This window comes from Epinephelus lanceolatus, chromosome 9, assembly GCF_041903045.1.
Source record: "Epinephelus lanceolatus isolate andai-2023 chromosome 9, ASM4190304v1, whole genome shotgun sequence".
NCBI classification, from domain to species: Eukaryota; Metazoa; Chordata; class Actinopteri; order Perciformes; family Serranidae; genus Epinephelus; species Epinephelus lanceolatus.
Genome location: NC_135742.1, coordinates 26,227,124 through 26,240,287, shown reverse-complemented (window position 1 = coordinate 26,240,287; position 13,164 = coordinate 26,227,124). Strand labels below are relative to the sequence as shown.

The following is a 13,164-nucleotide window of genomic DNA, read 5'->3' as shown; positions in this document are numbered from 1 at the left end:
GCAGGACCAAAAGAATGAATGGATTTTGAAACATTTCATTTTTCACAGAAATTTTCTAAAATATAGATACCAGCTTCTCAATATGTGTAGTGCTCAAAATTACAAAAAATGATTTAACTGACTTAACACAGGCTCTGACTCAACTGTGGTAAATTTTGGCAAACAGAAAAGAGTGCCACTACAGTGGATTAATAGTGAGACAGATTGGCTGCTCTGGGGTATGTTGTGAATTAAAGGATCAGTAACACATTGTCTGACTTACATCTCTTTAGTGGCATCTTGCCATAACAGTTTTGATTTCATTTGCCCAGGTTTTGACATTTTTCTGTCTCCACCCCTGTGCAATGGAGGTGAATGAAAATACATCTAAAAACATATCAACAGTGACATCTTTTGACAGAAACGTCTCTGTTAGTCTTGATAATCCAAATATGAACAGTTTCCATTTAAAACAATTTCCTACCAAAGAAACAGTCACATGAAAAGTGTTCACTGTGATGTTTATGGGTTTTTTGGACCACCATTTAAAATTGAAAAATTGTGTAGAAGATGTAAACTGTGATATGAAACAGAAGGTTCCTGCATACCACTGTTTGGGTTTGGGTTTTTTTTTTGCAATCAGGGTGAACCAACCCTTTAAAATATGTTGAGCTATGAAACACATTTCAGCACTACACCTGTTAACATAGGTACTGATTGACGAACAACACTGTAGCAATGCCCAAAGGGCGTTTCACATGAACACACATGCACACACACACACACACACACACACACACACATCTGCAGTTCCAAGAGTAGCAACAGGTGCTGCCTACAGCGCCTCTTGCGCTTCAGGGGTTTGATGCACAGATGTGAACACTCAGTCTTGGAGTCACAGTGTGTAACCAAACAGCTTACACACACACACACACACACACACACACATACATCATTTTATACCACAAAAGGCTGCATTTTATTTTCTACTTCAGTGTGTCCCCTTTAACTATGCAGCTGCCCCTCTTTCTGCAAACACTGACAGTGAAACAGAAGCATAATGAAACAGTCCATCTCAGGAGATCTCACTTTCCCCTCAACACCTGCACCTCTGCGCCACCTCCTTCCAGAAGTTGCCCTTGTTTCTGGAGTTTTTCATTAATTCAACAGAGTAGAGCTCGCAGGCAAGTAGATCTTATTTAAGGTAGAGAGAGGTCATTAATGAGAGAGCTCCCTGTTGCTCTACCCACTGGAAGCGGCTTGGATGACCTGAGATGTGCCTGTGAACACACACTCTCACTGTCTCTCTCCCTCACACACCCACACAAACAAGCACAGACAAAGACATGGAGAGAAACTGAGTCCGTCTGTCCGTCTGTACAATTAATGCACAGACGGACTCAGTCTGTCTGTACAATTAATGCACAGACAGACTGAGTCCGTCTGTGCATTAATTGTATTTGCCCAAGGAAGTGAGAGCGCACCAGAGAGAGTGTTGATAGGCATCTTCAGTTCTTGTCCAACACTAATGTTCTCCTCTGTGCCATTACCATTAGAGCTGTAAGTGGCTTGGTATTCAGCCACGAGGCCGGAAGTGAAATATGACTCTATCTGTCTGTGCCATCAGTGCTAGACAGGCCGCCAGACAACAGATCTGCACCTATGCTTCCATCTCATCCACACCTGCACAAGTTCAGACTTAAATGCACGCTGGGTATGTATGCAGCAGAGTGCTTTGAATCACAGTTTACAATTTATTCCATTGTGGATCAATTGAGTCATTGAGTCAGTTGCATAACAGTAACTTAGTCACCAGTATGGCAGAGCCCAGTGGAGAACTGAAGCTGAGTGGGAGACTGCTGAATGATGTGCTGCCCACGCTGTAGGAGGGTAGAGTGGGTGCCTGGGAAGACTCCAGTGTATTGTAAATAGTTAATGCAGGAGTTTTGGCTGATGCCTTGAAATCACACCATGCCTGTGCCATATTGTTAACCTCCTGCTGTGCAATTAATCACAATGAACTGCAGGAGACAGCTGTTAATGAACGACAGGCTTGGTGGGGGGAAATGGACCACTGAGCTCAGGGTTAGGGGACATGCAAATGAGCAGCGCTGCGCACTAGGCACTTATTTCACTGATGGGTGCCTGTTGTTGAGGATGTGTAAGGTAGCGGCCACTGTGCTGCCATAGAGACAGGAAGCCACTTACTGTCACTGGAGCCTTGTGCAGCATTGTAGCTACTGACATTCCCCTGCTTCTGACATTACACAGCACCCAAACCTTCACTGGACAAGATGTACAGCACATCTGAGAATATGTGAGAAGAAATGCTGTTGCCTTATTTTAGAATTACATAACTGTCTATAATGTAGGTGGGGAGTAAACAGCGGAGCAGAGAGGCTAGAAAAAACAGCATCTTTATTCATTGTCTCATTGTTCTAGTGCAATAATAGGGAATTAAAGCCTTGCTTCATGTTGGGGAGAGCACCCAAAATCCTTACACACTGGGAGTCATCAGCAGATTAACCCACTATTCTGATCCTAAAAGTTTGATGATGGGGCTACTTCTGCATCAGCATCTGTGTGCCAGCATGTAGGGCCTGAAGCATATTCCTATTTCACCAAACAGAGCATATTCATATTCATGTGTCTCAAAATGTGTTGCTTCAGTGTGCAGCACATCAAGGCCATCAGAAGATCACCACTCACCCACACATGTCAGACAGCCTACCTGAGCTATCCATCCATCCACCGTCAAGTTTATCAAACGTCATGTAAGACATGGACATATATTTTCACGCATACACCCGGGTCATTATTGCGTTATGCGTGGATGTGGTTTCCATGGAAAGGAAGTTCATCCCCTGTGAAGCAGCCGCAGCTGATATGAATACAGATAGGAGGGAAAGGAAGCTGTCACCCTGTGAGATAATAATCACACTTACCCCATTGTTAAGGTTGACATGGAAGCCGAACCCTGATGAACGATTCCTCCTCACTGCCAATAAAAAAAACACACGTATCTCTCGGACTGGCTGCTGCTGCGTATGAAGGTCTTCTCTCTCTACACGACAGCCTTCAATGTATCACCGTCGGTGCGTCTGCAGGAATTTGATGACAACTGGTCCATTCCCGTCCGCTCGTGTCACCGCGTGAAATCACACATACATGTCGTTCTGCACATGGCACGCAAATCAGAGCTGCTTCTCCTGCTTTGGCGGTGAGGGTTTGGTGATGATGGAGCAGCAGAAGCAGCAGCACCGCTGTGGGAGATTCAGCGCAGAGTCCAATGGAGATCCGACAGGCGCCCTGCTGGTGTCGTGTAAATTACAGATCCTCGCTGGAAGGGTGGAGAAGCCCTGCTGCCTGGACTGGGAAAGACAACCCTCATTTAGCCTCTAGATAACGCACAGCATCACACTGTCCACCCGCGTCTCTCTCTCTCTCCCTCCCTCTCTCTCTCTCTCTGTGTCTCATTACCATAGGCTCACAGGCTACACCCCCACTCTCCCGCCCAGACTACAGCTATTCCACACACTCCGTATCAAGCCCACAGTGCATCTCTATAATTAAGCCGATTTCTGACTACACATGCATCATCATTAATGCCTTTTTTCCACGGATTCACGTCCTCTCCTGATCACTGCTGCTATGTTATCACTCATTTGCATAGATTAAAAAATCATCCTGCAGTGTCTCCGCTGTAGCTTTATTGATCTGAGCCTATCCACAGACCCCTGTGCGCACCCCACCCCCCAAAAACCGCTCCACATCTGGCTGATGCATCCGCTTCCCTCCCACTCAGATCACCGTCAGCATTTGAACTGCCTACGTCACGACACCGTCCTCCGCAGTGACGTCACTCGGTGCTCAAGGGACTGATGCCATTTCATGCTTTATTGTTTTATAAGAAGTTTATTGGGGAAGTGGCGTACTCGCCGAAATGCTGAAAAGAAAATGTTAGTGCAAGGCTGTGGTATTGTCCCCTCCCTGAGTTTTCTGAATCTACACGCAGCAGTATTATTATTGGACGATTATGTCCAGTGATCAGGTCGCTTCTCGCTTTTCACTTTATCTAAAAACAATCGAATAAAGAACCCAGTGTCAATTAATCAATTGTCATAGCGGCCTGCACATCTGTTTAATTTAAAATGACTGAATTATGCACACTTACATAATAATTTATCAACTGTACACCTTGTTCTCTTTCTTATCATTCTTTTATATCCTTCATATTCTCTTGTCTTGGTCTCTGTGAGCTGTTTTATGTTTTTTTTAAATAATATATAGCTTAATTAATCTTAATAAAGTCCTAAAAGGGTCATCTGGGGTCACATCTAATTCTGAACTTCTGGCATGGGAGGGGATAGCTCTTTTAAGGATGGCATCAGTCAATCTAAAAATGACCGTATATCAACATAAGTCCTAGAATATCCAGAGGCTATAAACCAGACATGCTAGAGACTCATGATGATGAATGAATGTAATAATAATGGACACAGCGGGTCACATAACTCACAAAGTAACAGCTGTAACAGTGACAAGACTCATTACAATAACAAATCAAAAAGAAATTATAGGCTTACACCATCAGTCTCGTGTTAGTTGTGTTTGTGATTAGTGTCAGTTATGTCAGTCCTATTGTTTTTTCATCTTTCTTATCTAATCATTGACGTAGGCTACCATATTGGACTCGTACCCTAAAATAGCATCCATTAATGTTATGTTTGCAACATTAGACAGATTAAACATGTGGATTTGAACATTTTGTCCTGCAAAACAGAAGAGACAGACCAACTGGAGTGAAAATGTCATCTAGAGATAAATCCCGAAGCTGCACCACAGACAATAGATAATGAACAACCTGCCTGCAGCCATGATGATTTTACTGGTGAGTGGGCTTATCTGTGTCACAGCTTCAAGCTCTATATTCAGATTTAACCCATTTGCATGTACAGTACTCCGAATGAAATCACTTAAAGTTTTGGTATACTGTATTTTTATTCAATCTTGATTTCACTGTCTAGTATTATCGATACAGCACAGTGTAGTTTTTGTGCTCTTGGGTGGATTTTCCCTTTAACTATTACGGCTACGTCCCCTTTAAATCGAGCCCAATTACGTCATGGCTTCAATGCGGAAGTATGTACTCAGGAAACTACAGCACCTTCAGTTTTGTTTACATGTGTGATGCTACTCGGTAAGTGTTACAGAGTTCGGTTTTTGAGTAAACGGGTTTAACATTTAGTCATACAATATGTGTTGACATGTTCTTCACACAAAACTACAGAGAAAAGGATTTAATGTAGTGATAATATCGTTACCGATGTTTGAAGTAGCCAGTGTAGCTAGGTGCTTGTTAACGAGGACTGAGCTAGCACTAGTTAGCTCACTGTGCGATCACTGATAAGTTTCGGTTTCCTCGGTAAGTTTCCGTGGGATTACCATTCCTGTCGGGTGATGAGTTGTGAGGTTGCTGGTGGTAGCCACGGACTTCCTGTAATTGCTGACACCAACGTACCAGCTGTATTTCAGGAATTCAGCGGAGTTTGATGCTGGAGCTTTATGAAGAACCGCAGCATGTTTCCCCGCAGCGCTGCACCGAGGGGGCAGGCAGCCTACCGTAACGGCCTGTACCCGCCACCCCCTGTGCCCCGGAGCTACGACTACAACCACCAAAGCTCGGCTGGTGTCAACAGGTGAGGCTGACGGAGACACCAACTGCAGTGTTGTGACACACATCAGCAGCAGCATCAGTAAAACTGTGGTCACTTGTGTGCTTTTGTGTCCTGTACAGTAACGTGTGTGTCTGTTTGGTAGCTTCTATGTTCCTGAACTAGACAGGTTGCCTAGATATGAATGGACGCCCAGACCACTATCTCCAGTCCCTCATCTCGTCCCTGCTCCCCACACACCAACTATGACCAATGGGCGCAAGTATGTCATTTCACCATTTATTTATGACTGAATAATCTGTGTGTCATTAATGTAATTGACATGTCTTGTCATGTGTTTCCTTATCATTATGTATCTTCCAGGAGGCAGAATGATGAATACAGCCCCTATGTTGTGAAGCGCCAACGTCTTGACTCCCCATCTCGCCCATCTATAGGCTCCCCTTTACCTCGGGCTCCTGCCCCTCGTCGTCGTGACCAGGCGGTGGCAGGGTTGTCAAGATCATCCGTTGGTTTTGAAAGCCGTTTTCCCAGCCCACCTGCTCGTATCCACCCTCAGGTGACTGGGCGGCCAACACCTGCCCAACACCTTGACTCTTCATCCTACCCATCAATAAGCTCCCCTTTACCTCGGGCTCCTGCCCCAAGTCGTCCTGACCAGGCGGTAGCAGGGTCATCAAGATCATCCTTTGGTTTTGATAGCCGTTATCCCAGCCCACCCGCCCGTATCCACCCTCAGGTGTCCGCTGTCCCAGAAAGCTCCAAAAGTCTGCAGGCCTACGCTCAAGACAAGGTACTGTATGTTTAAATGGCCTTAACTTGCAGATGACTTATACATCAAGCCTGACTGTGTGTGCAAATGAAGTCAGTGTGCATGTGTTTGTGCCCTCAGTTAAGTGAACAGATGGTGGAGCTGTTTGAGGCGTGCCAGCAGCAAGCTTCTGATCTGCTCCGGAAGGAGATGTGCAGAGTTCAGCTTCAGAGCGACATACAGAGTGTCTTTGCAGGTGTGTGTGTGTGTAATATATATTAGCACTCTGCTCTGACTTTTTGTTATGATCCTCGCTCAGTAAGTGTGTGTGTGTGTCTCTCACAGTGGCACGACTTTACTTGACTGGATCTTCAATGAATGGGTTGGGCTGCCGAAGCAGTGACGCTGATCTGTGTCTGGTCCTCGATGGAAATGTGAGTATTCTGACTCTGTGCTGTGAAAGTCATCCATAATGTAGATGTGTGTGAGTGTGTGTATGTACAATCATAGATGATGTGATAGAAAAAGAAGCTATGTGAATGTCATGAATGTAGGATTTGTTCATAGTCAAGGTTTGGTATTTTGAAAGGCCTCAGATCCCTCTTTTGGCACGCTCTATGTCATGAAGCTCTGGTTGTCTCAGGGTTAAGCTAAAACAATGACCTTGATGTCCTTGAGCATCAGTCTGGAGCAAGGGTTACACAACATTGTTTTGTGTCCTCCCTGGGAGCCTGATTACACATGATTCTGTGTGGTGGTATGGGAAGTACTGTATAAACCTGAGTAAATGTAATGTTACTTTAAGTTCTTGGTATATCTGCGCCCAGGGATATAAGCTGTACTAAGATATTCTCTGATGTTAGAATGGTGTTGTAATAAACTTTAAACACACTTACAAATCTTTACTTAATCAAGTTAGGATAACTAAGGCTTATCAAGATATTCTTTTTTTTTCATTCAAGAGCCTGGTTACACATCCTCATGGGTAATCACATCACAAGTGGACAGTTCAAATCTGTCTGTTCACACCCATCTTTATATCCGCGTGACCATTTGTGATCAGATCTCTCATTCTCTGCTCTATATGCAAATAAACAAGTACATCATTTCCATTTGTAGAGACCAAATGTGTTGTTGTTTCCGACTGATTCAGTGTCAGTGTTAGATAATCAGGACTGTTAAACAGCTGCTGCAGTGTTAGCTCATGCTAACCAGCAGGCGTTGCACAGACCACTTTCTGGGAGGACAGTGGCTCCGGGGCAGCAGCAACAGACAGATAATATTCAGCGATTAGTCAGAGAAGCAAGGACACCAGCTGAGTAAGCTGGCCTTCAGTGTGGCCCAGGACGCATTAGTGTGCACACAGCTGAAAGAATGTAGCCGCATGTTCCACAGACCACCTCCGAATGTGGTCTGAGCGATCAGATCTCAAGATGTATTGAGTACCGTACCTAGAGCTGTCCACCTGTGATCTGATCACCCAGGATGCATATTAATATCAGGTGGAAACAGGGCCTAAGTGAAGATTGACCTGAAGTACAAGTTTTCTGCATCAGATACTCGCTTCCTCTTAAACACCTGCATGTGTTTTTTGTGTTTCAGAAAAGACCTGAAGCTATTCATGCACTCTCTGTCCTCCAAAGGTTGTTCAAGTTGTTCAAGTCACTGCGTGAGTAATAATAATGATTTAATGTGTGTCTGTAACTTTTGCTGCCTTCTTGGCCGGGTCCCTCTTGAAAAAGAGATTCTTAATCTCAATGAGGCAAACCTGGATAAATAAAGGTTAAATAAAAAAAATAAAATAAAAATAAACCATGTTTTTTAAAATAATTTACAATAATTTATTTTACGCTGTTAACTTCTTAATATTTTACTCAGCTTTGCTGCATAAAATGAACCAGTTTTACAAGACAAAATAAAAATTTACAGTGGAATTGGTAGTGAATTCTCATAGTGGAATTGTGTTCACAAGTTTATGTTCTCCACAGATTCCACCAGGTGGAGCTATTTACCCAGTGGAGAAAGGAGTTTCAGGTTTACAGGAAAGGAAAGGAAAGGAAAGTAAAACAATCCTAAATCTCATGATGTTTGTTTTGATTCATAGCATATGTGGAGAGAACTCAGCTGATCAGAGCCAAAGTGCCGATCCTCAGGTTCAGAGAGAAAGGCAGGTAAGAGCAAAAGAGTCATTTTGGCCTGTTTATTTTCTTCTTTCTTTCTTTTTAAACATCATTGAAGTAAGAAAGAAGTGTTGACTCTTGTACTACTCCTTAAGAGGTTGATATCCCAGCAACACTTACTGTGTATAAAAGCATTGGTCTTGCAATAAAGTTGTTCTATATACTACAAAAGTTGCTGGAGTTTCAGCCTCCTAAGACTTATTTCTCTTTTCCAATGCACATTTGAAGTAGCTCAAGTTGTGCCATAAACCTTCACTCTTCTTTTACTACTCCTCCCCTCTTTAGTGAACTGGAGTTTGATCTGAATGTCAACAACACAGTGGGCATCAGAAACACATTCCTTCTGAGGAGTTATGCCTATGGTGGGTGAGACACTCAAGTCAGCGCTAACTGTGACTGATCATTCTAAGCAGCGCATTTGATACTTGAAAGGAAGACGAAAACATTTTGACCCACTCTGTTTCTGCGGTTTCTCTCTCAGCTGATCTCAGGGTAAGACCCATGATCCTTGTCATCAAGAAATGGGCACGGCACAATCAAATCAATGATGCCAGCAAAGGAACGTTAAGCAGCTACGCACTCGTGCTGATGGTGCTGCACTACCTCCAGAGTCAGTACAATCACACACACGCACAAAATTTTTTTTTTTTTTTTTTTTTATTCCTATTTGTACTTTTCACTAATTGTGAATCTCATCTTGAATGTGCTGTTTTCTTTGCAGCTCTGAAGGAACCTGTCCTCCCCTCTCTACAGAGGGACTACCCAGTAAGTGTCTCTTTTTGCAATTTATCACTTCAGTTTTACCTTCTTTTCCAGGTTAAATAGAAGAGGTTCGGCTGTAAACTTAAAGGCTAACTTCACTCATTAGCAACCTGGATCCGATTTTTCCATGTTTTGATGTTTAAGTGACCAGAGGGAACAACACTTTTTGAAACTGGTCCAGTATTGAGAGAGAGGGCTGCAGTGTAACCACTCACAGCATATGTGCATAGTCTGTTTACATCCACTAAAGTGCTTGTTTTTGCCACTGACAGGCTCAGATTATTATTCTAAAGGGGGCTTTCATATTAGTGACCTGGGCCTGGATCTGACTACACTTGACCCCAAAGTTCAGTTCGTTTGATTAGAGTGAACACTATGTGCAGTACTTGAGACCAGTGTGCTGTTTCAAGTATGGTTCGTGTGTACTCCAGTACGGTATGCCTCCAGACACAGAAGTGGGATGCTATTTAGCACTAACGCAAGAAGTTTTTAATCAGTTATGAAACAGTCTCTGGCTTCACTGCCTGCCTTTGACCTGCAGTTGAAGTTCTGGCGGGAGGCGGAGAGATCTGCGGTCCTCTCCTCCAGCCAAGAGCAGAGCTTCGTCTGACTGCTCTGCTGGTCCTCACTGATGATGATCTCCTGGGCAGCAGTGTCTGTCTGTGCCCTGCGGCCCTGTTTTGTACACTTTTACCCAAGACAAATGTCTCTCATAGATGATGACACAAGTGTACAGGGGCATGAAATAACATTACTTATGCTTAAGTGTCTAACAACATTATGGAACAGATCCCTACAAAACGTTTTGTTAAAGGGTAAGATCCTTTTTATTTAACCAGAAACGGCCCCTAAATCACTTTTCCAAAGCCACTGGACACCATTCAGATGAACAGTATTTTTATTGTGTATAGAGCCAGCATATTTTCACATCTAACTGGGCAAATTTAGGGTTTATTTTGAGTAGGGTTTGATTTTTTTTCATTTGTTTCTGTCATCTTTGAAGTGTGTTCATCCATCACAAAGATTCTGTGTGAATGTGCTCAGTTTTAAGCCTTTGTCCTTTTGTCCTTGATTTTCAGGACTGTTTTTATCCCCTCTTGGACATCAATGTGGTTCCAGAAGGACCCAAACACATCCCCCCCTACAACTCCAAAAACCAGTCCTCTCTGGGAGAGCTCCTCCTGGGCTTTCTCAAATACTATGCCACAGACTTCAGGTATCTCCCAGAGAACATCACATTACTGAGTCTAGTGTTGGCTCCTCTGCCTGCTCACTTTCTCGCTCCCATTCCTCGTCTCCTGCTCCTCTTGCCAACTTCTCCCTCTCCAGCCCCCCATCTCTTCTCTCCTTCCTCTACACCGCATCCTTTTCTCTGGTGTCATGTTTCTGGGTGAGGGGCAGGAGCAGGTGGGACCTTTGGCCTTACACAGCACTAACATGACATGCCATGATCCCTGTGTTTGCAGTATGTGTGTCACCATGCCACACCACAGTCGCAAGGTTGAACTAAAACTCACCGCACAAGCATGCACTGATTTTTTTTTTTTTTTTTTTGCATTTCACGGCATCAAACACTCGGTCAGGTCACACATGTTGAGTGATTGTAATTTTAAAAAGCAGATGCACTGACAGTGATGAGCACATTTTTCCGTACCTTCTTGTCAGCCATCTGTTTTAACAGGGTCACGTTAGCGAAGACTGAAATCTATCAAAATGAACATTTATTCACATTTCCTGTAAACAAAAGTGTCTCATAAGCACTAAATAATTCGCCTGCTTTTGTTTTTTGTCTTGCAGGTGGGATAAGCAGGTGATCTCTGTTCGAGAGGCCAAAGCTTTGCCCAAGACCAATATTCTAGCGTGGAGAAACAAATACATATGTGTGGAAGGTAAACATTTCAGTGGACGTAACACGCCACAGCCACCACTTAACAATAACTGGCGCATCAATGGAAGAAGTGTCTCTGCTATGCTACATATCTAGAGAGTTATAGCAATGCCTTGTGTTTCAGAGCCGTTTGAAAGAAATAACGTCGCCAGAGCAGTCCACGAGAAGATCAAGTTTGACTCCATTAAAGCCGAGTTCGCTGAGGTACATGCCAGTCCTGATAACTGTGCTCCCTTTACATTGTCTCTCTTGCTCCAAGTTGCTGTGGGCAAGCCATGAGTTATTCATAATCCTCCTGCTTCTCATCTCTCTGTCTGCGCAGGCATGGCGGATACTACGGGACAGGAAGGACCTGAACTCGATCCTCCCAGTCAGAGCCATCATTAACAAGGAGTTGTCCGGGAGATAAGGAGTTCCTCTAATTAGACGAGCAGACGGGAGTCTTCTACCTCAAGACAGGCCTGTCCTCGGAAACAAAGAGCGACGTTTGGGATAAGCTGAGAGAGGAGCCGTGCTGACTCTGCACCTCGCAGCCAGAAAGACTCTCGGACTGTGGCAGCATACATATATAATAAAAATACTGCACTCACTTTCACACGCTTTGCAGGTGCTGCCAAATTAAAAGTGATGATAAAAGTACAATATTTACGGAGCAACACCAGAGGGCTCTGAAATCGTGACAGAGAGAGACGCTGCACTGAAGCAGGATAATAACGGTCAGTGTTATTAGAGATGATTATTGCTGCTACACGCCCTCTTTCCCCAATGCACATAGCGTAACTGATAAAAGACAAGAAAAAGACAAAATAATACACGCACCCAGCTCACATCTGAAGCAAGCTTAAATGGAAGCAGCCTTGTTTAGGTTCGACTGGTCTCAACCAAGTCCCTCTGATCTCAGTTTTAGTTATATCCACATTGCTAGAGCCATACTGCACAGAGTCAGCTTTGAGGATCATGCCAATAATTTGCTTGTGCCACATATACAGTATGTACAGTCCGTTGTCTTCAGCCTGTCTGGACCAACTTGTTACATCAAAGCCTTTTTTTCTATTTTTCTAGGTCAGTGGTGACGCGACTGTGACTTTAAACACCATAGACTTTTTTTTTCTACAGCTGCATTTAATGCTCTCTTATTTTTCATCAGCACCGTCTTTAAGTTTCTGAGCTCCTCTGAAAACCGAGCTTGTCATTATGTGATGTACAAGTCACAAAGATGTTAACTGGAGGGCCGTGAAGAGGCCATCTTATCACTGCTCCTGATGTGTTGTATTGTTTTCTCTAGAGTGCTGCCTATGTGGAATCATTTTAGTTCAGTATCTACTTGATTTATCTGGTCAAAAACTGATGTTATTCACTCCTTTATTGTTCACTTCATGCCCACATTATTTAAAGTATTTACACTTAAGTGTGACTTAGTTTTCTTGTTAGGTTGATATTTTCCTCAGCTCTTGTACATTTTGTACATTACTGACTTTACAATGTTTATTTAAAAAAATAAATCTCTGAAGATGTATGATTGTTTTTACTTTCTATTCTTGAGCTCTGTGTGAGGCCCACTGAAATTAAGCTCCAAACTTATATTAAATGGTACACTGGCTTTTTTCCACAGCTGTCGCTCATGTTCAGATGTGTTGTATATAGTATTTGCCAAATTAATGTTTAGTGGTATCTTTAATTTTATATTTTAAGGTGATTCTTCTGGGATATTAGATCTAAACATGACAATAAACGTGGTACCCCATCACAATATTATTATAATGTTACATTCAATCACCTTGCAGTTAAAAATGAGATCAGAGATTTTATCCACAGGACCAAAGCTTAAAGCTGCAGTTGGTAACTTGAAAATATTATGAAAATAAGTAAGTATATGAGACAGATAGTCTGTGACAACATCATGTCCCTCTTCCTCTTCCCACTGCCTCT

At 43.2% G+C, this 13,164-nt stretch overlaps 2 protein-coding genes across 3 annotated transcripts in view; one reads left to right on the top strand and one right to left on the bottom strand.

The window, feature by feature from the left end:
* Positions 1 to 3,446, bottom strand: part of homer1b (homer scaffold protein 1b) — a 29,680-nt gene extending 26,234 nt beyond the window's left edge. Inside the window, exon 1 of the mRNA XM_033619683.2 lies at positions 2,925 to 3,446. Coding sequence (XP_033475574.1) covers positions 2,925 to 2,944 — 20 coding nt within the window. The 5' untranslated portion in view covers positions 2,945 to 3,446. The remainder of the gene's footprint in view (positions 1 to 2,924) is intronic.
* A 1,638-nt stretch (positions 3,447 to 5,084) lies between these two features.
* Positions 5,085 to 12,751, top strand: tent2 (terminal nucleotidyltransferase 2). Of its 2 annotated transcripts, XM_033618501.2 has the most exons (15): positions 5,085 to 5,179; positions 5,515 to 5,678; positions 5,800 to 5,916; positions 6,018 to 6,447; positions 6,547 to 6,661; positions 6,751 to 6,839; positions 8,008 to 8,074; positions 8,510 to 8,576; positions 8,871 to 8,947; positions 9,067 to 9,195; positions 9,307 to 9,350; positions 10,427 to 10,563; positions 11,145 to 11,236; positions 11,360 to 11,439; positions 11,558 to 12,751. In XM_033618501.2, exons 2-15 carry the CDS (start codon positions 5,545 to 5,547, stop codon positions 11,642 to 11,644), a joined length of 1,665 nt encoding a protein of 554 aa, XP_033474392.1. In that variant the 5' UTR covers positions 5,085 to 5,179; positions 5,515 to 5,544; the 3' UTR covers positions 11,645 to 12,751. The 2 variants fall into 2 exon arrangements, with proteins under 2 accessions (XP_033474392.1, XP_033474393.1); XM_033618502.2 differs by lacking the exon at positions 5,085 to 5,179 and having other exon boundaries at positions 5,186 to 5,678.
* The last annotated feature ends 413 nt before the right edge of the window (positions 12,752 to 13,164 follow it).